Consider the following 27757-nt stretch of genomic DNA (forward strand, 5'->3'; position numbering starts at 1 on the left):
AAAATAAAGCCTTGTCATTTACCACTGCAAATAATTCAGGGCTGATAATGAGAATGAATCAATCAAGGCAGAGCCATTGGATTGCAAGGTCTTTCCGAGCGGTATCAATGGAAAAAGCGCATAAAACTCTGGCACTTTAACGGCCTCTCGGCACCGTCTGCAAGAGACTGAGACTGCCAAAGGGAGTCAGTCCAGTGTACTCCTCTGGCTGATGTTTAAAACAAATGAGAATCGAAGCAGAAGTAAGTGAAAAAGAGGCGTGAAGGAATTCTACAGAGAAACTGGAGAACACACCACCGCAAGAGGAAGTCCGTGCTCAGCGCGCGAGGCCGCGCGTCCCCGGCCCCGAGCAGCAGGACAGCAGCTGCCGGGCCCGGGTCTGAGCGAGAGGGACCCGGGCAGGGCCGGGCACCAAGGGCTCACGCAGGAGCCCAGAGAGCCGCTGGGGGGCTGCGAGTCCCAAACACCAGGGCAGCTGTGCCACGTTGGGGGGCAGCAAGGTCACCGAGGTAACCAAGACCCCAGCTTGGCTGGCAGCAGAAACTAAACTAAAACTAAACCTCTGCAGCTTGCGGATGCTCTCGAGTGCTTCCCAACCAAGGAACCGCTGCCCCAGGGAGGAGGAGGAGGAGGAGGAGAAGCAGGAGATGGGGGATGCTCTGCAGGCTCCTGACCCCCCAAGCCAGCCCGTGTTCCCGGGAATCCGGCTGTAGCCCTTGGTGTTGATGGACACCTTCCCCACGCCGTCCCTGTGCAGCGGCAGCACGGGGACAGGGACACCCGAGGGAGGAAGGTGACTCCTCCTGCTCCCCAGGAGCAGCCACCTCGGGGCAGCAGGCACGGGGCTGCTCCTCGGGGAGAGCCGGCAGCCCTGTGCCTGGAAACCCGCCTGTGCCTCTGCAGAACACCACATTTGATTCCTGCCCAAAGCAGAGCTGGATCCTGGCATCTGGGATAATTTATATTTCACAGGACTGGCGTCTGGCAGTTAAAAAATTTTTAAAAAGAGTGGAAATGTACTGTCTCTTCCCCCAAAGCCAGTGCCAGTGACCCAGGATTGCAGTGATGTCCCTTCACATGTCAGGAGTGCTTCCACCACTTTCTGTTTACAAGGAACAGCAAATGTGGCAGGTTTTTTCCAATGCTCCGCTCTGAACCGCATCCTGCCTCCCGATGGCAACGTCCCTTTTCACAAGCCTTTCCTAATTGATCGTGGGAGCAAATGAAATTATTTTCTCTTTGAAAGGATCCAATTATGGGTATTCTTTATATCCTTTGAAAATATAATGGGACTTTTTTTTAGAAGGAAAATACTGTCCGCCCCAAGTGTATTCAGCACTTCTAAAACTTGATTTCTAAAGAGTACAAAAGATCAGTGCCAGTCTGCCAAGCCCATCTATCTGGGCACTTTGTTTCTTCAGCTAATGCAAACTAAAGCATAATAGCATCAGATGGATTTAGAGTGTTCTGCCTTTAATTGGCCTCTTGTCTGCGCCTGGCTCTTGCCTGCCAGGTTTCCAGCCAGTAGCTAAGGTGAGCAGTTTATTCACTAGGAAAAAAACCCAAAAAAACAAAGTTTCAGTCAGATTCAGCAAAAAGATGTTGACTGCAAGATACTGAGAAACTGCAAATGAGCATAAAAGTGCATTTTTAAAAAACCCAGGAGCGTGACCCACCACGTGGGTGTCCTGGATCGAGCAGGAGCTGCCCCAGGCACCCACGACCCCACACCTTGGGGCAGAGGGGGTCCGACCCAAACCTGGCGGCTCTGGGGTGCACAGTGCTGGCCCGGGCACCCTGTCCTCTGCCCCTTCCCTCCCTGCCCCTTCCCTCCCAGGCGATGCTGCTGCCGCAGCCTGGCTCCTCCACCCCAGCCGGAGCGGGCTCCTGCCCCACGCTCCCGCAACCAAATCCCCTCCTCGCCTGCCCTCCGGTTTTGCCTCTCCTCCTAAGCAAGATTCCCCAGAAGAGCTTTAACGACCCGCTGCCTCCCAAACGCTTGCTGGCTCAGGGTGCAGTGGGGCTGCAAAGCAGGAGGAGGTCGGATCTTCATCTAGAACCATGAGTTCACTAGGAAAACACCCCTGGAGCTGCAGCCGAAGGCTCCAGCTGCGCAGGTAAGGAGAAGCGCAGCCCTCCCCGAGGCCCCATTACGGCTCCGAATAAGGCAACTGATTAATGTTGCAGCAGGTAAGTGCTCTAAATCTTGCTGCTCTTACCGAAATGTTTGTCCCATTAGTGAGACAAACATGAAACAGCATTCACAAAGCAAGAAATAAACACGGCAAAAAATAACACAGGCCTGAAAGCTGGGAACAAAGAGTTTAAAATGATGGGTTTAGATCACAGCAAAACTATCCTGAATTTAATTAATTTGTGTACTCAGAGCTGTCAGCTCATCAGAACGGAAAGAGCTCCTGGTCCTGGCGCGTCACCTGGCCACATGCGATTCACTTCGGCTCATGCCTGCAATCTGCTGGGCTCGTTCTACAGACAAACCAAAGCGGCCCATTAAACTGACGCCGGGTTTGTTGCAGTTACATAGGTACGGCAGAAACCTGTTCCTAGTGAAGTTATTTTCCCTGGAGCCAACTGTTTGATTTCCCGCTGTAATTAAACGCGTGCCACGGCCCTGGCAGAGCAGAGCTGCGCCTGTGTCACAGCAAGGAAGGGCCTGGAAGCTCAGGGCCCTTTCTCAGCGTTTCTGCAGCTTCTCCCTGACCTCTGCCCCGAGCCAGGGTGGGGTGTTCAACACCTGACAGCTGAGAAACGGCTCGGCGGTGGCCAAAGGGAAGCAGCCAGCCGACAGAAAATGCATCAAGAAGCAGCTCTGAGCTCATCCCCCAGCACTCACCGCGACGCCTCGAGCAGAGACTTGGAGGTGACTCGACGTGGCTCCGTGGCGCTGTTGGGAGCGCGGGCGCTGCCCCGGCTCATCGCCACCCTCGGGAGCTCCTTCCCCACGGCCGCTGCCCCCGGCCCAGCCCGCTCCTCTCTGCCAGGGCTGGGCCCTTTGCTTCTGCCACGGGCCATCTCGGGGGCGCGAGGCCGCCGAGAGGCAGCGGGGTCAGGCTGCTGAGGCTTTGAAAGCCTTGTTCCACCCGACGGATCGCAGCGGGACAAAGCGGGAAAGGCAGCTGTCGGCACACGCAGCGTCGGGTGAGTTCACTGTAACAGAAAAACCTTGTGAAAACACTAAGAGAGACACAGAAAGTTCAGTGCTGGGGTAGAATGAAACCCAGCAGAATGACAAACACTGAGGCAAATGGGATGGACATGCCGACTGTTTTTATATGTGCTCTATAAACAGAAATGAATCCCGGCTGACGCTTGGCAGGTAACACTCTTCCGTCAGAGACCAGGGTGGGACACCAGACAACAACGAACCTTCAATGGAAACGTTCACAGAAGAGCTTTAATGGGACGTGACAACACAACAAGAGAATGAAATACTGATTTTCTCAATTTTTTTGCTACTTCTATGTTTTCAGACCACGGTTACCTGCATATATTTTTAGTCCATCAAATTTCATTAGTGTGTATTAACTAGTTTCACAGAATGATCTGAAAAACAGTTTCCCTTTTGTTCACCATCCCATTATTTAGAAGAGGAGGCTGGCAGGGCTGCTGGGAACCCATTTCTAGAGGCCAGCACTGTCAAAGCTCCCATTGTCCAGGCCCCAGGAAGAATACTGTAAGTCAAATCATGACTTAAACTATCACGATTGCAGTTGGTGAAAGTCTTAAACATTTGAACAATTAAATAAAACCTATAAACAGGGAGCTTTCTCATTTTTTTGAGTAATTGGAGCATTGTCTTTATTCCTAGAGATCGGTGTAATAAGACACACTGTCTTACAGACAGTCTAAGAGGGGACATCAGATCTGGTTGGTTTATTTTCTATATCTGAAAATGTTTATCTTCACCTTGGTATGACAATATACATCAGGAAGAAACACACAGACACACAAAAAGCACCACGCTCCCAGGAGAAGTCATAACTCTTCTCTTTCTGGCACCTACCAGCAAGCAGATGGGTAACTCAGGCTTTGAAGAAGAGACTGGATTTTACTGGACTTTCACCATTCATAGATGACTTCTACTCTGGGGGTGGGGGAGGACGCAAATGCTTCCTATCCTAATTCCAAAATCCAGAGTGATGCGAGAATAAAAATGTTAGTCCTAAAATCGTACATGGCAGTTCAAATAGAATTAATTTCATAATTTCCTCAAGCACACAAAGCAACAAAGTCAATAAAAATAAACATGCTAATGAATGTATTTAGTCTTGGCCATTACATTTCATAAATATTTACTGTTCTGTATTCAAAGCCCAAATTCACAAGACTTGGTTAACAACCAAAATAAGAAAGATGAGGGAAAATATTCTGTTCCACTGCACCAGCAGTAAATACAGTCACTTCCCAAGGCCCGTGTGGGGCTCGTTCCTCACACAGCAGGGCTGCGTTTGGCAGCGGGCGGGCGCAGCGCTGGCGTGTGCCACAGGCCATGGCCGGGCTGTCGGCAGCACGCACCCACCGAGCTCCCCAGGGCAGCTCAGACCGTTACGTACCGAAATACGCAGGACCACAGCACTGAGTCCACATCACAGTTGAGAAAATAAAACACAAGCCACCCTGAGAAACAGAAAGGCGATCATTTTGCTTTAGGGCAATCAAATAACTGGGTCAAAACTCCACAAAGAACAAACACTGACTCCAGCGGGGCCACCTGCAAAGTGTGGTATTACCCGAGCTCAGCAGCAGCTATCAAAGACCGTTTGTGCTTATCTAAATTTTAAATGAGAAGTTTAAAATAAAACTATCCTGATGTGGCGTGTGGAATAAAAGGAGGAAAAGAGCATGAGATGCTCTTTGTCAGGAACTTTACTTGCACTGAATTCCCTTCCAGGTTTCTTCTCCAACTCAGAAGCAATACGAGAGAAATACTTTCTGAAAGAATTCAAATATATGCAAAACTTGTATTGAGGCGCATCATTACAGCTGAAAATAATCATGTTGGCAGGGGTACAACAACCAAGTATTTCCAACACAGCGACTGGAACTGAAGTGACGAGCGGCTCAGCAGGAGCAGTGACCCCCGTGGGCTGCTGGAGCCGAGCGCCTGTCGGCTGCAGCCCCCGGCCCACAGAGCCAGCCAGCACTGTGCCACGCCAGCACCGCCCGGCAGCCACCGAGCCACGGTGTGCCCAGGCAAGGACGTCTTCATGGCCACAAGGGCCAGTTTGCTGCTCTGTGTTCCCTCACCAAATTCTTAGTCCCAAGAGATTACAGCACCAACTCACGGGAAGATGCTGCTTCCAAGCTTACACTTGTTCCTCTGATTTTCAGGATCAACATCCCCGTAAGCAGTACGATTCCTTAGTCTTTTGTAAAAGATTTGCAGTCTGTAGTCATCTTTTCTTCCAGCTGTGCATATTAAACTCTCTTTCCTCCATAAAATGGTGCCAGTAAAGTTCAGGCAACAGCTATGGAATTCCAATGGCAATAAAGATATGTGGTTCCAAGGAAACTCTACGCAAATACATTTTCTCCTGCAAAAGCAGAGAAAATAGGTTTTAGAAGAACATTTATTAGGAAGTAATCAATAGCCATTTGCTCTTGTTCTGAAGCTAATTTAAGAGTTGACCAAATCTTCCCTCCAGAGATAATCCCTGAAGATATTACTTTTGAGTAAAAATCCTTAGATAGAACCAATGTCTTACTTTAAGAAGAGTATCACACTTGTGATGTATTAACAGAGAGGAGAGGATGAAATACAGGACACCGGGGCCATCTTAATCAACACACTATTATACACTTCTCTTCAGGAACTCTGGAACTCTATTAAGCCTAACACTGCAGTAGATCATCATTTTTCTTGAAAACTCCTCAGAAGTTGCGTGCTATTTATAATGGAAAAAAGCCCCTTTTACTTGTAGAACTACAAGGAGCACAAGTGCAATAGGTATCAGAAACTCTGACCAATTTTTGCTTATCTGTAGACAGATGTTGCACTTACAACTGCCCATTAAGCGCACGGTCACCCACACTGCTCCTGAAGAAGCGTCTCCATTATTTTAATACCCTGGAAAAAAGCACAAATAAATGCCCGTTTTACATACAACTTAAGGATTTCATACATTAGAAAGGGAACCCCACCACATACCGGTGAGGCCTTAAAAGAGAAGACATTGCACTTTAGAGTCCCGCAGGACCTCGGCGCAGGCCCAGGCCGCTGGGGGGGACCCCGGAGAGGCCCCTCGCAGCCCACCAGCTCTTCAGAGCCAAGGCTGACAAAGCCAGGGCACTTGGTCAGGTCACACATCTCACTGCTTTGCCTGGACCAAGCCACCCCTCATCCCTGCACCTTGGTAGATCCCTCTTTAACACGGAAATACCATCACTCGTGTCCTTGGCACGCACTTGGGTGTGCGAGGCTGGAAGCTCCCCATAAAGCCCTGGACTCTTTCTATAACGAAGGAAAGCCATACCAAAATGAAGGAAAACATGCCATCAGAGGACCATAGGGTGAACATCTCTTCTCCAGGACTGTGAAGGAAGGAGGAAGTACCAAACAATGAACTATTAATTATAGCAAAATGTAGGTTGAATCCAGGGGTCCTGTTTGTCTGAGGGGTCACTGCAGATGAGCCCCAGGCTCTGGCCACCCAGCAACGGCTGCACAGGGCCAAACCCTGAACTGCTTAAAGCAGGGCCCCCCTCCGAAAAACGGGGGAAGCTTTCAACCGAGTGCTCTTCCCACATCAGGGCTGCAGACCTCTCTGCAGCCAGACGCTTCACTACTTTGAAATTAATTTAAGTTCAGGGTTCAGCGCAAAGCGAGAGGGAAGCAGCTTCCTATTTAGTGAAAAGCAAAATCACCCACTCTAGGTAAGAAAATCCACAGCATCCCTCCCTCTCCCACCTCTTGGCTCTCTCCGTGTGCTGAAATTGTAGTAATTTGCCAACCCCACCTCTAATGTTTAGACAGATCTTGTGGACTGAAGCAAGCTTGGAGCTTAGCTGTAACCTGTGTGGGGCTAAGGCTCACCCTACTAGGCTCTCTGTTTGTTAAGATAAAAGAAAAACGATTTCTCAGTGTGAGTCACTGTGAGAGGAGGTAAAAAAATACAATTAACTTTAATAAATAGGTCAAGAGAACTTCTTTTCACATCTCTACCAAAAAAAAAATGGACAAGATATTTTATATGTATGAAAACCAGTTCATCTTCCATACCTATTCTGTGTAGAAAGCAATAAGGCAACTACCTTACTCTATCAGTCTAAATTGGAGCTGCCACTGTTTACAGAATGAAGCACTAATTGACATAAGTGAAGACTCAGGGGTTTGCCTAGGGAATTTAAAAATGTTACTTATTGAATCAATTATGTTCACAGTGTGACAACTGCTTTTTCTTTTATTTCTCCTCATAGCACTGCAGACTTTTAGGGAAAATGGTGTTGAGTAAGAAAAGGGGAATGAGAGGGAACTCCATTAAATGAATAAAATACGAAAGGGCAGGTACAAGTCATTACCCAGTATCTTTTCAGCAAGGAACAACTAAATCAAAGCCTAATCAATATATTCCTTTCAACTAAAGTTCAAACACTTAAATCTCAGCCCCAGGAGATCAGGCTTAAAGGAGCTAAATTTACACTGCTTAGAGTGCAATGATGCACTTGAAATGCAGAGCAAACATTGCCAAGCCATTAAACTCTGCACCTCTACAGCCACAGCTTAAAAGCTTCTCCGAGGGAGAAGCCACGGAAGGGTTCTGTTATTCAAAGGTGGAGGTGCTCTGCCGCTGTGAGACGCTGCCCTGCTGCAAGCGTCTACACACAGCCCTCACCCGCCGCGGAGGGACGGAGCCGGCGGATTCCCAGGTCAGGGGTGGCTTCGGGTGACTCCTCCTGCCCGCACCACATCGTCCCCGCAGCCCGCTGAACGCACAGAGAACAGATCACGTCTCTAACACACTCCACACCTTCACCAACCACTGGCAGCTTTACGTAAGCGAAGCGACATACAGGAGAAGTACCAACGGCCTGTTGAATGCGATGAAGGCAATGCATCTTGCAGCATGCACCTCATTTCCACTGCCAGTACAAAAGCAGGGTAACATTTTAACAGACTGGCAGAAAATGTTATGCTGTCTCCAAGAAAAGCACCTAATACCTTTCTCTCTTTTTGTAACCATGACAAAATATTTTGCAGTTAAGTATTTGTTATTTGAGCTCAGCTCCATCACTTAACAAACACTACATCACAGCCTTTAATTTTCATCTCTGATATATTCGAGTCAAGCAAAAGGGATCTAAAAAAGACACCAAGAAGTGAAAATGACAGAAATGTTGCAACATTTAAGAGGCAACAGATAAAACATCTACCAACATAACCAAAGTCTCTTGCTACAAATGCTCCTTTATTGTGTGGCCTTAAAATCACTCGTAACTTTGCTGTCTGTACTGCTTCATGCTGGCAGGGATCATCATAACTTAGACACATAAAAACTAATTAGGCCACTTACACAAAAATTTTAAAAACCCACACGCACAGAGACTGACTTGAGGAGCCACCGCCAGCCCCCCTGGGCTGGAAACCTCTCCCCGAGTTTGCTGCAGGCTGCGGAGCGCCCGCTGCCCTCCGAAGGGAGCCAGGCTCTCCCCAACAGACCCAGCACGGGCTGTGCTGGCAGCTGGGATTTACCAGCATGTCTGCTGAGGCTTTGGAATTATTCAGGAGGAAACCTTTATTGGCAATAACATGGATGCACATCATTCATTAATACCTTTTCTGAACAGGTTAGAAAAAAAAATATCATAAAGGCTGTAATTTCCACCCAAATGCACTAAGAACTCTACAAACAAAAGCAGGGCAGAAGAACTTTATCTCCTGTATTTTCATTCAGAGCTGGAATAAAATATGAGAAATGTGACAATTATGAGGAGCCATAAAATGTCACTGTCATTCTGTTAGGCATTAAAAAACCCTACTCACAGAATAGGCTCATATCTGTTACAAAAATAATGATTTAGAGATCAGCGCCTTTGGTGTCCACGAACGATTTCATCAAGTAGTAACTTTTCCGTTTCTTTCTGTAAAATAATTTAATATTGACTGTGTGAATATGTAAGCTTTATCGCAGTCATTCACAAAATGTAATATTCATTAGGTATTTTCTCCTGCTCACCCCCTGCTCCACTTCCTCTGCCCCCTCACACTGCTGCCTCCCACTGTTCCCTTGCTCCCTTATCTCATCTGAGCCTCTCCAGACAGAACCCCGGAGACGTGCACGGCTGCCAGGGTCGAGGAGACAAAGCAGGGACCGTGGTTTGGCCTCCCAAGTACCACCCTTCCATACTCCCAGCAATGAGAGCAAGCGCGAGGGAAGCAACGGCCTTTGGTCAGGCCGTGAGGAAGGATGCAGATCAGGTACTGGAAGGTAAGAAAATAGAAGCCTGGAGAACATTTATCAAGCACTGTCATTCATGCAACATGTATTTTAAAACTTTAAATATCATCTTTGTATTATCATTTACTACATTTGGGTAAAACATGCCTCAGAACTGCTCTACAGCCAAGCCACCAAAGGAGAAATGCAACGCACGGATACAGCTGCTGCCTCAGGAGAGGGAGGTTTTGGAGGCGGGGGGAAACCAGGCAAGACTGTACGTTTATACTACATCTGGTGTGCTTGTGTTTTTCTTCTTCACAGATCTGCAGACACAGCCAAAATTGCTCAAGGATTTCTAATGCAGCGCCGTAGAGATGCTGGGGGCCAGTCTGTTTTCTCCGCTACCCCGCGCCGCCCTAAGCCAGCAAGGCGCCTTTCGCTGCTCACGTCACTGCTTGCACTACCACAGCTGTCTGCTTCTGTCTTGGTTTTTTTTACTTTCAAAGCCACAACAGAAAGATCTTATAGTTATCAGAATAAGCAAATGAATAAACCGCCGTGCCGTTAGAAATACATTTCCACTGACGGTTCTTGAGGCAGAGGTTCCAAAATCAGGCTCTGAAGCAGAGGTGAGGGCTGGGGCTGTCGGCCCCGCGCCAGCGGAGAGGAGAGTGCCTGACGGGACGGCGGGTGCTGCCCGGGCGCCACGCTCCAACCCCCGCCCCTCCAGCATGAGAGACGACAGGGCACTGCTCAGGACACTTCAAAACCAAACCAAACGCAGAACAAAAAATACCTGTAACAGGGTTAACCACTGGGTCCCCATGACTAATTAAAGAACGGTGTAAGGCATGAACTGAGCTGTGGACATCTAAGTTCATCTGAGAAACAGATTTCTCCATGAGATAATTAAAAAATGATAAATAATGGTAAATACAGGTTCATTACAGTCCCACAGTACATAAGATTCATGAGCCCAGCCATGGAAATGCCATGTTTTCAGGCACATACATCTGCTTTCATTCACCTGAAACAAGATAGAAACTGGAAGGGGGGAAAAAGAACCCAAAAAAAGGGCAAAAAAACCCCCTCTTATTTTCTCATTAAAAAGGTGTAATTAAACATTCCTTCCTTCTCTTTCTTGCTCCATTTTCAGCAGGTGTAAATTTTAAACAGTCTGCACAGCACAGCCTGAACCCCCAAATCTCTTCAAGGCACAAACTTCCGGAGAAGACAACTTCCACCACACGGCCTCATCTCCCCGCGAACGCTCCAGGAGACGTGGCTGTTAGACCCAGTTTATCAATACGACATGACTCCCCGAAACGAACGGCCTCTGCACGTTCCCTCCCTTGGGATGCTCTGCTGGATAGCTTTTATCCTCTTTCATAATTCTTACTGAAAGACACAACTGTTGAAGTACACAGAACTGCTACAGGGAGATTGACTGTGGCTATTGTAAATACATCAAGCTGCCAAAAAAAATTTCTAACATTACTGGAGAAAAATGTGTGACATGATATAAATTCATGTTGACTACTTTTGACTATTTCAGTGTAAAGGTGCTATAGAACTGCAAATTATTATTACAGTATTAGCTGGTACAATGAAGCATTAGGAAGAAGAACTGTTTCAATGCCTGGGGGAAATCAGGAATAAGAATGAATTACAGAAACTGATACAGTCATACATGCCATGTTTTAAAATGTATTTGAAATGGAACTATTACCATAATAAAACTAAATTAGTTTTTGTTCTGCTTATTCTCTGTAGACAAAAGAAAAGGTCAAATATTTTTTCAACAATTAAAAGATGTAAAGAATCCAGACTTAAAACAACAATTTAATTTTGAACCCAGACGATCTGGTGATTTGAAAAAAAATAGAATATAATTCAGGGAAGAAATTCAAGCAATAACTTACCTTCTTCACACCTTGTTTTAAAAATGATCGAGCAAAAGCTTCCAACACACAGTTGAGCAAACCTGCCCCCGTAACTGATATTCTGCCTTTCTGTGTGAAGTCTGTCCTAAGAAACAGGAACACAACAGTCTTATTCTTCTATTTAGTAAAGAGCAAGTGTAAACTCTGTTAGAAAGTCAGTGTTTGAAACCCGAGTAAGGGATTCATCTCTTACACTCTCATACTTCATACAACAGTCTCAAAGGCAAACCTAAGGAGGTGCAGGAGGAAGGAGAGGTCTGGAGCCGCACCTCCCGCGCTCAGCGCCCCGAGCCCCGGGAGCGGCCAGGCAGAGGGAGGCCCGGGGGGACACAGCCGCCGTCTCCAGAATCCGCAAAGCCAACGGCAGACACACTGAAACACGCTTGTGCGACTTGAGGGTCCTCGGGCCACCGCCTCGCCCCGGGCAGATGGCGGCAGCGAGGAGAGGAGCCCCCTCCCACCCCCGCAGCACGCGCGCGAACCCGGCGCTGCCGATGCCCTCAGCCGGCCACAACCATTTATTATTTCTGTCAACACCGTTCCGTAAGAAGACGAACGCATGGAGTTCACGTGGAGGAGCTGGAGAACGTGAGAAGTTCCCCCCAACCGCAGGATGGGTGTCAGCAGTAAAAACCCACCACTGAAATCAGCTGCTCCAGCTGGGATTTATTTATTCATTTTGCAATTTCACCATTGTAGGGGACAAAATGGGGAGGCTCAAGGAAAATATTGATCTCTGATTGATTCCTGTAGCACGCAGCTGGCAACGTGGCATCATTACAACACAGTCACAGGGAGAAGTCTATTAATGAGATCCAACTACTAAATTATTGACTAGTTAAGTACGGCAAATTTGGTCTAATTGTTTTCATGATGGGAGTTTAATTAAAGTGTCTTTAGTATAAAAAGTCTCGCAATATTCTGGTTCAGACAGTGTCAGGGCGAGTTTCCAAAGCCTGCACAGCTTTCAAAACTAAATTAAAAGTTACATCTAATGCAAGGCTCTTCAAAAGAGGGAGCTTTTGTACAGGCGATGTTTTTAATTCCCGTCTCCAGCTGACGAGCACTGCTCACGCGTGATGTGCGCCTCCAGGTCGGGGAGACAGCCTCTCACCCCGCGGCCTCCGCCCAGCCAGAGCCGGCGCCTGCCCCGGGCTGTGTGAAATGAGGGAAAGCGCCGGGTGAAAAAGGGAATCTGAGGGCAACTGAGGGATACAAAATGAAAATGCAAAGAAACGCTCCTGGCGGGGAGGGGGAGAGCAGTCAAACCAAAACAGAAGGATGGCGCGTGACACCAGAGACAACGTTCACGCTCCACAGGGACTCTCCTGTACAACCTGCCCAGACACAGGGAAACTGGCCAGCGCACAGCTCCAACAAACGCGGGCAGTTACAGGGGGCTCTGCCACTGCCCTTCCCCTCGGGTTTGGCGCTGGGCACTGACAACTCTTCCCGCGGCCCTGCCCGTCCATGCGGCTGCTGCCCAGCTCGGCGGGTGCCCAGCTCAGCAGGTGCCCGGCACACACGGAGCACACTTCGTGCACGCTCTGTGTTTCTAGGGTGACTGTGGTGCCCTAGAAACTGCCCCAAACCACAGACGCACGCACGCCTGCGGAGGGGAGCGGCTGACAACACCCGGCTGCTTTGATGAACTGGTGCCAGCAAACACCTGGGGCAGCGCAGGTAAACACACACCCCTGACCCTCTGCAGGCAAACGCTGCCTGGGGCTGGACCCACCCCGCAAGCAGCTCTGCCTGCAGCCAGGCCTTGCCCACCGGGACTGACCAGCTTTCTCTGGACTTCAGACATCAAGAGGAGATGCTTGTCTATAGCAGCAACGAAATCACGGAAACCAAGTAAAAAGTGTCACAAAGGAGTTCAGCCAGGGGGATAACACAGGTGCTTTCCAGCCTCTGAACACACAGATACGCTTCATCATGCCCTTTTCAATGGTCTATCATTTATTTATAGTAACGTTTGTTTGCTACTATATCTTTCCAGACACTTATATGCTCTGCCAGGAAGCACGCATAATAATTCACTTTGCAAGAATATGCAGCAGTTGGCATCGCTGTATTCTCATTTATTTAGACAAAATAACCACCCGACGTTAAGCGGAAGAACTACACTGTGGTTAAATTGACTGTTGAGACTAAGCAAGCACCACTTCCATTGCTGCCGTTCCATTAGGGACATCAGAAGGGCCTCGGTCTCCCTTCCCTGACTTGCGGTTCTCTAGCTGAAAACAGTAAAGGCTGGAACCGCCAAGCTCAAACTGGGTAAACTAATGTACATCGTCTGGAGGAGGTTCTGCTAAAGGCCTGTGCCACCGGTCCCTGCAGGCGCTGCAGTCCTTTGATTTTCTCCAGCAGATAGGTCTATGGAGTAGCCGGGCTGGAGTCAGCAGTTACAGCTTCACCTGAGAGGGCAGAAACACTCTGGATTCCCATCGGCACCATCCCACCCCAAGTGCTGGGGACCAGCTGCAGCTCTCCAGAGCAGCAGCCCTGACACCGACCCCACTGGCCAGGGACAGCCTGTGGCCACCACCCTGACACCTCCCGAGCCCCAGGTCCCTCCCTGCTGGGTGCGGAGCCCGCGCACGCCCGGGAGCTGCGGGGAGAGGTGGAGGCGGCTGATCCAGACGCAGGGAGCAGCGTTTTGTTCTCACTTACCAGCATCCCTAACGATGTCATCTTCAAGCTGACTAAACAAACAAACACCCCGCTACAACACGGTGCCTGACTGAGGTGCAGAATTTTCTCATTCTCTTCACACTGTTGGTGCCCGAAGAGTTTCAGGAGTTGCTGCTGAGATCTGCCCAGCAGTGCTCACGAGGGGACACGTTTCTGTCTGTACTCACGTTACCATCCCTCGCCTAACACTGTTCTCTCTTTAGGGGCATAATGTACAATTTTCCCACGACTCAGGAAACGACCACGACCTGAGCCTCCTCACTGTGTGTTTTATTTCTCTCCAGTGCAACAGTACGCTGATAATATTATGCCCTTTGCATAATTCCTTCACCTATTCACATGGAAATGTCACTGTACATTTACTACAGGCAGCTGAAATTTCACGCCTGTTTGGCCAGCAGCCTTTGTTTTAGATCTGATTACCCCGGTAAGACTGCTGAGGAGGCGACAGCGGCGTGACAGGCACACCCAGGTATCCTGCACGCTGAGGCCGGCGGGTCCCGCAGCCACGGACCCGCACAGGCACCCACGGCACCCCCAGAGGCACCGGCACCCCGCAGCATCGCCAGCCTGCGCCAGGGAACCTGCTGCGGCTGCAGCCAGAGCCCGGCAGCCGCCACGCCGCACCCTCCGGCCGCCCTCCGGTGAGCACCCTGACCAGCCTCGGGCAACTGCCCCGCACAGCCTGCAGGAGCGGGGGCAGCACGCTGAGAAGGGCCTTCCCTGAACCGGAACTGAAAAGCCTTGAAAACGGCCATGGATGCACGGCTGGTTGCAGTAATTGAGAGTTTCCACACCGACAGGCCCAACACCTACAGCTGCGATGCAGCTCTGAGGAAGGGGAAGCCTCAGAGAGTCCCAGCAAACTGCTGAAACAAGCCAGTTTAAAGAGGCAGAGGAACGTGTCCTCAAACAGCAACGGCCCAGTACGGGGCTTTCAAAAACCCCCAAGCCACCAGGAATTTCATTTTGTCTGAAGTCCGTGGGTTTTTTCTTAAACATCCTTGGAGCTTTCACATGGACCTTGCTGGACAACCCTGCCACGCTTCCCAAGGAACATCACAAGGCAAAAGTAATGACTAAAGAGACACCAGAACATAGTAAGAATTAATGGGATTTACATCAGCTGGAAATAAATCTTTCTTTAAAGATAGTCACATGTATCACATACCTGCTCATTTCAGTGCTACAGGAATTAGAAATTCCACTCTGAACCTGCCATGAATGTGCATAAAGACATTTCTAGGCTCCGCGCTGCACAAACACACGTGTGTGTCCTCCCGGGCACAGTCCCAGGGCAGCTCACACCTCTGGGGCACAGCGGGACAAACACCAGACAAAGAAAATTGCTTGGGAACAAGTATGCCCCACACCAATGGCTGGCAAGCAGGAGGCAGCTGATAATTTTTAAACCACTGTCCAAGCATCTGTTGGTAGCCACGACAGCAAAACGAACGCTCTAGCTATGCCTGCTGTGCAGGAACAGCGGAGCAGCCTTCTATGACTGCAGAGCAGCACACAGAAATTAATTTCCAGCTATTATTTGTGCTCTGGCCAGAGAGCCTAACCTCATGTCTGAGCAAGGCAGAGGAAAGCTACACAACATCTACAGCTGCTGCTTCAAATGCATTCAAGACATACCAAAGGAATTATTATTCAGACCCCTTTCATTCCAAACATTCAAAAAGCAACAGCAAAGCCATTTTCAGGGCTGCGCGGCTGCAGCAGCAGCCCTGAGCCAGCACAGGGCCACCGCTACACCCTGGGGCCAGCACTCACCAGTCTGGATTCTCCAGGCTCTCTCTGAAGACAGACTCCTCGCTCAGGGATGCGTACTGCGTCCATGTAAGACAGTGGGTTTTCATAGCCATATTTCTCTTCTGCATATTAAGCCAAGATTCCTCTTCCAAGTGGATGTCAGGCACTTTTAAGACACTGACCTGGGAAACAGAAGAATTACAGCTTTTTTTAAAACAAAAAAAAGAAAGGGTAGAATCACTTCTCAGTATTTTGAAAGGATTATTAGCCTCAGAGGATAGGACTGACGATTCAGGAAGAGGGCACATCAGCTGCGGCCAGCCCAGGGGAGAACACAACTCCCTCAGCAGCTACCAAAGGCCATGCAAGCACTCCAAGCTTTAGGGAAGCAGCTCAGTCCCCAGCCGGACTGCCAGGACCACCCGGTGCAGGCCAACTTACCTGCACCACTTCGTGCTTCCTGCCTTGCTGCTGACGGGTCACTTATGACAACGAAGGATAAGAGAAGCCACCTCCAAGCAGTCACACACAAGGCAGCCAAACTAACCAGCTGAGCCACCAGAGCAGCAGAAGGGCTCACAGCTCTGCCCGCTCCTGCCAGGCACAGCCCCTTCCCCAGCTCCTTTCTCCCTGGAGGCCTCCTCCTCCTCCTCCTCCAACGGCCCACTTGCCAATCTGAGTGGCCTTGACCCGGAAAGAGTGGGCCAAAGAAAGGATGAAAATCTCACCAGCAGTTTATTTACATTCTGTCTCTATAGGGAAATGACATGTTCTCCTTGGCAGGTGAGGCTTGGAGGAGACAAACACACGCTTAAGGGCAAAAACACACAGAGTCATCAGCACCAGGAAAAGAGTACGTGCGCACTTTTAAGCATGCAGGCTGTGAAATACTACAGCTATTTAACCATGCATGAATGTAAATGTACTTTTCTGTATACAGACTATCTGCTGGAAGATGCTCTGCAAAAAAATAAATAATAAATTAAGGCTAATTCTCCTCCCATAACAAACTGAAGAAAGGACTGTCATTAAAAGAGACACAGGAGAGAGACACTAAGGGACTGCACAATCCAGGTCCTTACATTTTCTACAGCCTCATCTGCTTTATAGAGACTCTTCAATGCCATATTTAACTTGCAACACGCTATAGGCACATTAAATATTATTTTAATTCCCTCTGAATTCACTTACAGAATGTTTTTGTGAAAGACTACAACCCAGTGTGTTCAGGAGCCATGGACCAGACATGCAAAATACCTGAGCTCGGCTTAGAAATAATTACCCAGTCCCGAGATCCACAAGACCGGACTTTTATAAAAATATCATCTACCAATAAAAGTTGTGAGCATTGACAGCAATGAGACTACTGTGTTGGGGTGCAGGGAATGGCTGTACTTTCACAGGGGCCCAGGTAATATTTTGAAACAGCTTTACTTTCTCCACATACCAAAGTTAAAAGCCCATTCCTGTGTGTAACACAACCGTCACCACCAGCTACCTCTCAGTGTGCTCAAGGCTATAATTTTGCCCATTCAAGTTAAATTATAAAGTTAGTTCCTAGAGAACTTTTTTCTATTAACTTCTCTTTAAAAATAACTTTTCTAATTTAAAAAAAAATAATTAGGAAATGTGATCCTTTTAAACAAGATTAACAGCAGTGAAGCATTAAGGTTTTACAACAACTGAATTTCTCTAAGTAGTTACCTTTCTTAAAATTTCAGGAATTACATTCTGGCACGTTGCAATTCTCCTTCGGTAAATAATCCCCGTAGACAAATCTGATGATAAAAGAAAATCAGAAGGGAAGAGTTACAGAAGCAAATGTTACCATTTTTTTAAATAAAACCACAGTAGTTGGAAGACTTCACAGCACAGCAAATGTGCAAGCAGAAATGCTGGCAAATTAACAGAGCACTGTGGGGTTGGTTTTCGTTTTGCCTTTTTTAAAGTATAACCCAGTATTTCTGCTGCTTTGCCAGACAGAGGGCTGTAAATAACACTGCTGCGGGCGCTTCCTGCTCTGCCTCAGGAAGAGGGCATCTGCATTCATCACTGCAAGCCAGACCCCTTACGCGGCGGGTGGTACGCACTGTGCTGGCATCTCTCCTGGTGCTCTGGGCAGCAAAGCAGCGCAGGCAGTGCCAGTGCCAGGCTGCGGGGGTGCCCCAGGCCTCCCTCCCGCAGCCCGGGCAGGGCCTGGCAGGACCCACAGCAGCACCGGCTGGACGATGACAGGGGCGAGACAAAAGCTCAGGCGACTCAGCCACCAGACCAACACACAGACTTAAGTTTTAGTTTATTTCCATCCCCTCCTCAATTTATATTCTCAGGCTCAATCTCTGGGAAAACACAGAGTGTGAGATTTACAGAACAGTCCTGTCTCATCACACATTTATTTTTGTATTGAGTTGGACCCAGTGACAAGGACAAAACTATCTATTAGGAAACAAATTACAGTTATTTAGTATCTCAAAAAAACGGTTGGCTTTTAGAATCACTTTGCCTTTTAATATTTAATGACCCAGATCAAGAACAGAACGCTACCGAACAAGAAGCCAACTGGCAGACAGCCCAGGTTAAAAGACTTCTCCAGGATAAAAGAGTACCTTCTCGAACAGCTGCATTTGGTGGGATCTGTGAAATGAAAACTTCATGGGCTTTGGTTTCCAGAGCTCTAACAAACACATCACATCAATAATATGAAGCATCTCCATGCAACACAGAGCAGAAAAGCATTCTCCAGCAAGAGTGGTTTACTGCATCTGAAGAAAACAGCAACAGCAGCACTAACGCTCAGCTTTCCTGAATCTCAGGGCAACCTTGCTAAGAACTTGCTTAGAAAGAGAGCATAAGCCTGGAATTAAGAGCCACCATTAAACTTGAGCTGCAAGACCGAAGATATCTCTAAATGTATGATAAAGAATTTAGGGATTAAAATTTTAGGTATTAAAGCATTTGGGACTAAAAATTTAAAGACTGGAAGTTCCTATTTCATCCCAAATGAGTACTGGATCACAGTTCCCATAACAGGAGGAAAGATGGTTATTTCTGCGCAAAGTCCTACGGTCCTGGTTTCCCATGTGGTGCCATAACTGTTTAAAACATGCTCCGCACAGGCATGTGATAACAGGCTGAGAGAGTTGTTGGGGTTCAGCTGGAGAAGGCTCCGGGGAGACCTTAGAGCGGCCCCCCAGGGCTGAAAGGGGATAAGAAGCTGTGGCTGCCCCCTCCCTGGAAGGGTCCAAGGCCGGGTTGGACAGGGCTTTGCGCAACCTGGGCTGGTGGAAGGTGGCCCTGCCCGGGGCAGGGGGTGGGACAGGATGGGCTTTAAGGTCCCTTCCAACCCAAACCAGTCTGTAATTCCATGATACTTTAAGTGCCTAATTGCAAGTATTTCCTGCAAGCTCAGCAACAGGAAAACAAAAATCCACGTGGTACCAGAAGAGTTGATCTGACAACTGTGCCCTGGCCAGAGCAGATTTATTTTCCTGTTAATATGACTGGGAAACAGTAACATCTGATTTTTGCTATTTCAGGAATTCTGACTGATATAAAGCGAGAGACTGAGGATCTGTGATCACTTTCTGACTGACACCATCCTACAAGGCCACCGCGCCAGTCTCTGATCCCTGGAACTACCCCCTCACGTGGGAAGCGAAACAGCAAGCGATCCCTCCAAAGGCAGGGATCATGAAAGCCAAGTAGTGGGATGCCTGCAGAGCGCCCGAGGCTCGATCCACACAGCTCACGGTGCTTCCTTCCAGGGGCCCCACGTCTGATCTGTAGAGCACTGCAGATGGAAATCATCACAGAAGCACCAAGGAACCATACAACGAGAGAGAAACCAGCCTCGGAATAAGCTGAAAATTCAAATACTTAATGAGGTTAAAACACACGCTTTGGGGGGAGGGAGCGGGTGGAAATATTTCCTTGGTCTTGCTTACACAATGCCCAGCATGAAGGAATGCCAGGCGTGTCTGCAGTGCCCCGCTTCTACTGAAATACAACTATTACATAATTAATTTTAAAGGTTATGAAAAAATTTAATTAGCTCTGTAAGAAAAGTCAGGCAGCTTACCTGTCTTCTCTTCCACTGTTTCCACAGCCATGATGTGTTTCTCCATGGGGCTGGGATACTGGGATAAAAATGCATAGGGTAAAGATTACCACTTCTCACATGGGTAAAAGAAAATCGCTGTCACTTGTCAAGACAGAAGCAGTTTCATAGCTTCTTGCAACAGGTACGAGCTGCCTGGTATTAACAGCCTGCAGTTTCCATAAAAGTTAGCGGAAAGGAAGAATTTGGTAAGATTAGCTTAATAAGAATAGAAAACAAACATGCTATGAGAAAAATCACTTGGAGGAGAGATACTAGCTTTTGCTGCAGCCTACAGACATCTTCCACACACCCTCCACCCCACAGACAGGAAGACGTGAGCTCCTGACCTGCATCATGATTTTCACACGAGGGCCAAGCAGAGCTCTCAGCAGCGTGGCAGCTCCACGGGCCAGAGCCCCCCGCGCCGCTCTCTGCAGAGAACAACGGCGTCCCGAGTGCCTGCAGCAAGCTCACTCCTTGTCACTGCTGCCAAGCACCGTCAGCCACGCAACCTACTTCCTCACAGAAAAAGCTGGAGAGCACAGTGCAGCATCACCTGAGTGCAGAGTCTGGTCCGTAACACTGCACTGTCCTGCCAAAGCTGCCCGAGGAGCGTGGCAGCACGACGTCACTTCGGAGTGCAGCGCGGGGCCACCCTGGCAAGCTCTGCTGCTCCAGGGCTGGCCTGCAGCAAGGGTAAGGGATTGTCACTGCCTCTCCCTGCTCCAGGTAACCTCACTTTCCTTAGGCTGTACAGGGCAGTCATTTCAAGGCTGGAAGAAAGAGATTCTCCCTCTCAGACTCCTACTGAAAAGGAATTATGCCAAAATTGCATAGGTTGCCTGTAAGGCAACATCCTGAGTAAGAAATGTATGCACAAGAACAGGACTTCGAAGGATAACAGTCTATTTGGAACTTACAAAACTCTTCTGGCTAGAAATTAGACATAAAAGGCCACAAGGACCTTACTCTCCATTGCAATCAATATTCACCTGAATAATGAACTGTAAATTGTAAAGCACGAGATAATTTACTGAACTCAATACTCAAAAGTTACTGTAACTTCCATGCTAATGCCAGACTGAAGAATAAACAAAATAGAAAGCTTTAGGAAAGGTGGGGAAACTGCATTTTAAGGCTAACTAAATTCAGGTAATGCAATTATGATATGCAGTAACAGGTGCTCCACAAATCTGATATAAATCTTGGGTTCTAAGCGAAAAAGGTCAACAACTCCAGAACAGGCTGTTCTATAATCCAGCTTTACTATCTGTTCTTACTGGAGAAGAAAAGTTGATTTTAAAAGTGCAAGGTTTTCAAGTCCTATTCTATACAGAGATTGGAGGCTTCTCCACAACGTGCTGCTTTGAAATGGCAGTAGTGGCATAATTACGTTATCAATGTAACTTACGCTCTGTAAGGCCCAATCGTGTGAAACAAAGAGCCATTTACATAAATCTTTCACTAAATAGCAGGCTCTATTACCCCAGTATTTAAACAGAAATAGACTCAATTTCCTACACAGCACAGTAAAAGAAATAACATTGCAAATCTACGAGCAGATGTAATGGCTAGGAGAGTCTAACAGCCACAAAAATAGCGTTTCCAGCCAGCCACAGCCTCCCTGCAAGGCTTCCACTCCCCAGGGACGCCAAAGCTAACAGCAGCAGAGAACAAAGAGATCTCAGCCTGGCTGTTATTTCAGCCCTGCAGTAACTCAACCCCCGAACCCTCCTCCCCAGCATCAGCGGCACAGGACTCCCATCCCTGCCCAAAGGGCTCCCGCTAGCCCAAGGGCTTCAATGCGGCCCTGTGGTCTCCTTGCCCCGGGGGGCAAACACAAACTGCCCTGCGTCACCTCTCCTGCTCAGCAAGGGCACGGGGAAGGCCCTGCCACCCCTTCCAAGGTGACATGATGCTGGCTCCAGCTCCCTCTCCCCCAGCTCCTTGTGCTGAGCCACAGGGCAGAGCCAGAACGTCCAAAACCTGGAACTGCCTGAGGAGAGGTGGCTACTACTGCGCTGCTGCCCCACAGCGACGGCCAAACGTCCCACCATGACACAAAGGGCACCCCTGTGCCAGGAGAGAGGCCTCGGGGTGCTGAGACCGGGACGGGCTGCCGAGGTGCTCCCGCCACGCGTCCCTGGGAGCTCTCGGGGCACAGGTCCCGGCCCTCAGCCCGCGCCCCGCAAACCGCCTCCGGAGAGGGCGCTGGGGCCGGCCCAGAGGGCGGGCGGCAGCCGCCGGGCAGAGTCCGGCCGGGGTGTGCAAGGGCAGCGCTCCTGCCTGCTATCCGGCCGGCGGGACAGGCAGACCAACGAGCCCCGGCCCGAGAGGCGCCGGGGCAGAACCGACATGCCCCGAGCGCCCAGGGCCGCTCCCGCCCCGCCGGCGGCACCCGCCGAGGAGCCGACGCCATCTTGTGGCCCGGCCTGCAAGCGCAGGGACCCGCCTCGGGCGGGCCGCGGGGGGCGGCCCGGGCAGGGGGACACGGCCCGGGCAGGGGGACACGGCCCGGGCAGGGGGACACGGCCCGGGCAGGGGGACACGGCCCGGGCAGGGGGACACGGCCCGACAGCTGGGGGCTCCGCCTGTGCCCCGGCCAAGGCAGGCCCGAGCACGGCCCCTGTCCCGGCCCGTGCCGAGGGGCCCCGCCGGGAGAGGCCCGACGCGACCTCCTCATTAGTCTGGGGAAGCCTGAGCGGAGGGGACGCCCGAGGCCCGCCCGCCCACCTACCTGGGACAGGAGAAAATCCCATCCCTCTCCCTGCTTAGGGGCCACCCTCACACCCGGCCTTCCTTAAAGCCTTCCCAGAGCGCAGCCCACCCCTCTCCGACGTGTCCGGCTGCACCTGGGGAAGGGCGACTCCGAACGCTCTAACTCAAAACGCTACACTGCTATGAAAAAGAAGCTATCTAGAAAAATGAAAACTATCTATGAAAAAGAAGCTATCCAGACGAAGAGCACACACTTTTCTTTAAAAAATTAAATACTTCCAATGAGTTCCTGTAGGAAATTTTTTCCAGATTGATTTGCTTATTTTACAGACATTTCTCCTCCATCGCACCAAGAGGACCCCAAACAAATCTGTGACAGCAGAAGCCACAAAGCTGACTTTGCCTTTAAGCTATCCATAGCTTTGAAATTACTTTTTTCTACCCTGGCTGCCGGTCATGAGTGTACCCTGAAGACGTCAGAGCCCGTTTTACAGACGCAGAGCGGCAAGCGTGGTACCAGCACGCGGCAGTTAGGAAAGACCGAGACTCCCGCGTCCAGAAGCCCCTCGGCACCCCAGCACAGGGGGACCCGGGCGGTTACGGGCTTACCCCTCGTTGCACGCCTACCGGAATCGAAGCACTGCTTTCTCCTCTTGCAAAAACCTGACAATTATAATTAGAAAAAGAATTCCTGTGCTCTCATTCAGTCTTTCTGCAAACATATTGATTGCTATTTGTAGGAAACAACAAGCAGAACTGATTACATTAGTTATTATTCTGAATCCAGGGAATTAAGACCCCCACACACCTCTCCTAACTGGAATGTGTACAATCATTTATCAAAAGCAGCAGCTCCTAACCACAGCAACGTTTCTTAGAAGTTATCTGAGGGAAATAGCAGGCCTGGAAAAACAGCACTGTGTTTAGCAGCAGAGAGAAATCACTGCAGGTTACACATAATGATTTGTACAAAAATGGAATATTTCAAAGCAATGAAGGGCTGGTTTTACATGCAAGATCAAATGAAGCCCACATAAATCAAAGTGACAGCTTCAAAGACTTGTAAAAAATAATAATATTTAAATTCATAAATATTCTGATTCTTTCTTTTTTAACAGCAAGGAAATGAAGCAGTGACACTGTAAAATCAGCTAAACCTTTCCAGATTACTCCACTTTACTATTGGTTTGGAAGGGTGGTGGTTGTGAATAAACGTAAATTAACCCCCCAAAAAGTCCAGCAAACCCACTGCACAGATTACTTGCTGTGATAAAGATTGATAAATACAAAAGCCTTTCACATATAAATCAATTTGTCATACTTGAACTAAATGTTTGATTTACAGTTCACGAGCTCACTTTAGAACGACACCTGCACTAACCTAACAGCCGCCCCAGCAGAAACCGCTCTCCATCCTGGCAGGCTCGGCCCCGGGGCAGGGAGGGGGCAAGGCCCCCCTCGGCGCCGCACCCCACAAAGGCCTGAGAGGCCTCTGCAGCACAGCAGCTCCCAGTACACCCCAGCGACTCCCCAGTACCCCCTCGAGATGGTGCTCTGCTGGTGCCTGCCCTCCCACACCAACCATGGAGGGGCTGCTTTCTCTAGATACACATGGCAAAGGCAGAATATCTTCTAGCATATTTCTGAACCAATATTCAAGAATATATACCCCCATATCTGTTGTAGCAGGCTGTCCATCTCATCACCACCTATTTCTTACTGACTCTACGTAACGAAAGCGGGGGACGCATCTCTGCGGTAAGAGCACTTTTCTAGAGAAGCTGGATGTAATTCTGCTGCAGAGCACAGCAATGTTTTAAACCTAACTTGAGAGATGCACAAGAGGGAGGGGGGTCAAAAAAAAAAAAAAAGCCCACACTGACACCTTCTGCAGTCCAACTGACTCCTGCACTCCATCCCCAGAGACCATAAATTGCAGCCGATACGCAAAATGCCCCAGTCAGAAATCCCACGTATTGCCTATGAGCCAGGAGATGTCTTGGCACAAACACGCCCTTGAAGAACCCCGACTGCTTTGGTCTCCTCCCAGAGCACGTCTGCTTGCACCTTCCCACCCTATTTTGCAACATAACAACATTCAAAGGTTCAACTCGCAGAGTCGTAACAGAAATAACAAGAGCAGGAGCCCTGAAGTCAACTTTAACTATGGCATTTATGAGTAACTGTAGCAATTATTTTTTCAATCATATCAAATTCCTGGTTAAAAGCATGCGATGCACTTTGCTGCCACATACAAATGAGGATTATTTTAACCTTTCTGCTCTGTGCTTCTGGCTGTCATAATTAGCTTCACGATTCACCTCCAACTGCCCTTCTCAAGTTACACAGAAGTATACTACAGAATAAAATTTCTATTTGCATTCCTACTCTGGTTCAAATCTTACACAATGAAAAGCACTGTTTCTCCTCTCACCTCTAATTGCCAAACACTCAAGAAAATCAGTGAAAGGTGGCCCTGACTTCTCATTCCAAGCTTGTTAGGATTTTTCCAGTGAGTATTTCAGAGCACATCCACTGGTTAGCCATAGTGTGGCAGTCTAAACTACACGGTGAGCAAATCTGACTGCCCAAGATTGCCAGAGATACAGCTCAGGATTTCTGCAGCTAGGCAAGAGAAAAAAAATGTTTAGGTTTGTTCTGGTTTTTTTTAAAAAAAAAAAAAAAAACAAAAAAACCTTAAATGCATCCTTGCACGGTCCTATTCTACGTCAACAAAAGAACACTTGTAGATGGTTAACAGAAGCAGAAGAGAAAAAGAAAGATTCCAGACTAAGCATCTTTGCCTGTATTTACTGTTCAAAGTTCTGGACTTCTGGTTTGAGAGGAAATCTTGGGTTTTTCCTCCCAAAAAGAATTTCACATACATAACAGTTTGGTTTTCAGTACAGGGCATAACACCACTACAGGGATCCAATTCCCTTTTCTACCAAGCCATCGAACTCCAGAAAAAAAAAAAAAACCCGCAGTCAATTAAAACAGAGCCACACCACCACATTCTTTTAGAGATTCATGTTCTCCTCAGCCTTTTCCTCATGAGGTGGACACTGGCACAAGAAGCTAACCCCGCTGAGATCTCATGCAGAAGCCTGGTGAGTTCAGTGAGCCCAATGCAGCTTTACAGGCTTTCAGCAAACAGGAAAAACTTGTTATTTCTCAGTAGAAGTGCAACATACCGTCTTCCACTCCTACCCTAACTCATAAAACCAATCCAGTTTTCAAGGAGCTGACCATTTTTAATAAACAGTTGCTTAGCAAGGGGCAGTCTCTGCCTCCCAGTGCCCCGGAGGGCAGCAGCAGAACAAGGCTGCACACCACAGGTCATCGTGCCACCGCTGATGAAGGAGAGTCGTTGGGGTGCCTCGGCTGCAAGCGAGCGCCCGGGGCCCCCGCACTGCCCCGCACCAGCGTTCAGCCCGGTCCCGCTTCAGTCGCACAGCTGCCCGGGTGCCAGAGCCGGCCGGGCTCCGGGCAGGCGGGGCGGCTCCCGGTTCCTCTCGGCACTGCCTCCGGCAAAGCCAGACCACCGCGAAACGGAGACAGAGAACTGGCAACTGGCTGAGACAAAAAAATCCTTCCTTGTGTTTTAAGTTGGTTGCATCAAGGATGAATTTAGCCCAAAGTCAACATTTGTTTAAACATCTTGTCCTGCTGAGAACACTGACAAACCCATGGGGGTTTGTGCCAAGGAAGTGCCCTGTGCTGTACAGCTGCTCGGTTCTATCCTGAGCGTTCGAACACATGCGGCCAAAACAAATATAATGGGGCCAGCTCTATTCTTCACCTTGGTGTTCACAAAAACTACTCACAGCTAGAGGGCAAGAGCCCAGCATCAGCCTGTAATAAAGATTAGAATTCATCCCTGCTTCTACGCTACAGTTCAAAGGAAAACACCAACAAAAAGGACAGTTTTGATGCACAGCTTGGAGCTTGGGTCTGAGAGACAACAGCGCTCAGAAGGAAAATTTAGCAGGATGCTGTTTTGCTGGGAGCAGATGCAACACCGAAACGCTGTTTACCTGCCATTAACACAGCCTGCTGCCACTGCAAAACATTTTCATTTTAAAGCCTACTTAAAAGTCTAATGATTGTTGCACTGCTAGGCCAAAAGCCGTGCTGCGCCAAGCAGCGACACAGGGGTTCGCATTCTGCAAGGACAGAAAACCAGAGTTCATTGCCAATCTTTGTTTCAAAGAGATCCCAGCCGCCACGGCAGAGCCGCCGGCAGGGCAGGGGCTGCCGTCGGGGCTGTGCACGTCCCCTGTGCCACGGGGCAGCCGCGCCGTCCCGCTGCCTCCATCGCGGCCCCCAGGCCCACACGCGGCGCCTCTGGAGCCGAGCCTGGGGCTGGATTTGGCGGCTTCGTTTCCCACTCAGGCGTTTCGACCGCCCCACGCTCCGCACGCAGCGGCGGGGCCGCTTCTGGCCGAGCAGAACGGTGGCACTGCCCGCCCCGACCCCCGCTGGAAGCCACCGGGGCCGCGGCCGCGGGGCCCAGCCCCAGCACCCCGGGGTGCCAGGCGGTGCGCGGGCGACCAGAGCCTTGTGAACCTCGGGCGCAGCAAGGCAAGTTCTCATCTAAGCGTGAAAAAAACTCTAATATATGAGGGAAACAAAGCTTCCAGGTGCAGGGAGGGCCCCGCGCACCCACAGGGCTCCAGAGCGGGACCCACACGAGGGCACGGCGAGCCCTGCCCGGGCCAGGCCGCCCCCGCTCCGCCGCACTCCCCGCGCCGGTTCTCTCTCTCACGGACACGAGTTACGGTTTCCCACGCAGCCACCGCGCGAGCAGGCCCGGAGGAAGGCTGCTGAAGAGAGCACCGGGGCAGAGCCGGCGGCGGCCGCGGGAACCAGAGGGACGCGGAGCGGCCCCGGGGCGAGCGGGACCCGCGGCCCGGCCGCGCCGTGAGGCGGCCCTGCCCCGGCCCGGTTACCTTTCGGAGGTAGCTGGCCACCACCTGCTCGAAGGGGTACCGGTACACGCGGTGCACCTCCACCGTCACCCCCATGGCGAGCTCCGGCCCGCGGCCCTGCCCCGGGGTCCGGCCCGGCCCCGCTTCCTGCCCGGCCCGCCGGCCCGCCCCGCCCCGCCACCATCTTGTGCGCGGCCGCGGGCAGCGGCCCCC

At 49.7% G+C, this 27757-nt stretch overlaps 1 protein-coding gene across 1 annotated transcript; it reads right to left on the bottom strand.

The window, feature by feature from the left end:
• Positions 1-3458: 3458 nt before the first annotated feature.
• On the bottom strand, positions 3459-27656 carry PRELID2 (PRELI domain containing 2). The gene is made up of 7 exons (XM_074916555.1): positions 27566-27656; positions 19875-19932; positions 17501-17574; positions 15818-15978; positions 11321-11426; positions 6023-6088; positions 3459-5555 (listed from the first exon to the last, which is right to left on the bottom strand). The coding sequence occupies exons 1-6, from the start codon at positions 27638-27640 to the stop codon at positions 6044-6046; spliced, it is 519 nt and encodes a 172-aa protein (XP_074772656.1). The 5' UTR covers positions 27641-27656; the 3' UTR covers positions 3459-5555; positions 6023-6043.
• Positions 27657-27757: the final 101 nt, after the last annotated feature.

Source organism: Athene noctua, chromosome 12, assembly GCF_965140245.1.
Source record: "Athene noctua chromosome 12, bAthNoc1.hap1.1, whole genome shotgun sequence".
Lineage (NCBI taxonomy): Eukaryota > Metazoa > Chordata > Aves > Strigiformes > Strigidae > Athene > Athene noctua.

What these genes read in the sequence shown, in the direction of transcription:
- PRELID2 (XM_074916555.1), bottom strand. Translation starts at nt 27,640, where the DNA reads ATGGGGGTGACGGTGGAGGTGCACCGCGTGTACCGGTACCCCTTCGAG. An exon ending in AACAGTGGAAGAGAAGACAG is followed by an intron (nt 17,575 to 19,874) that starts GTAAGCTGCCTG and finishes TTTTATCATCAG; the next exon opens with ATTTGTCTACGGGGATTATT. An exon ending in TAAAACAAGGTGTGAAGAAG is followed by an intron (nt 6,089 to 11,320) that starts GTAAGTTATTGC and finishes GCTTTTTTCCAG; the next exon opens with GGTATTAAAATAATGGAGAC.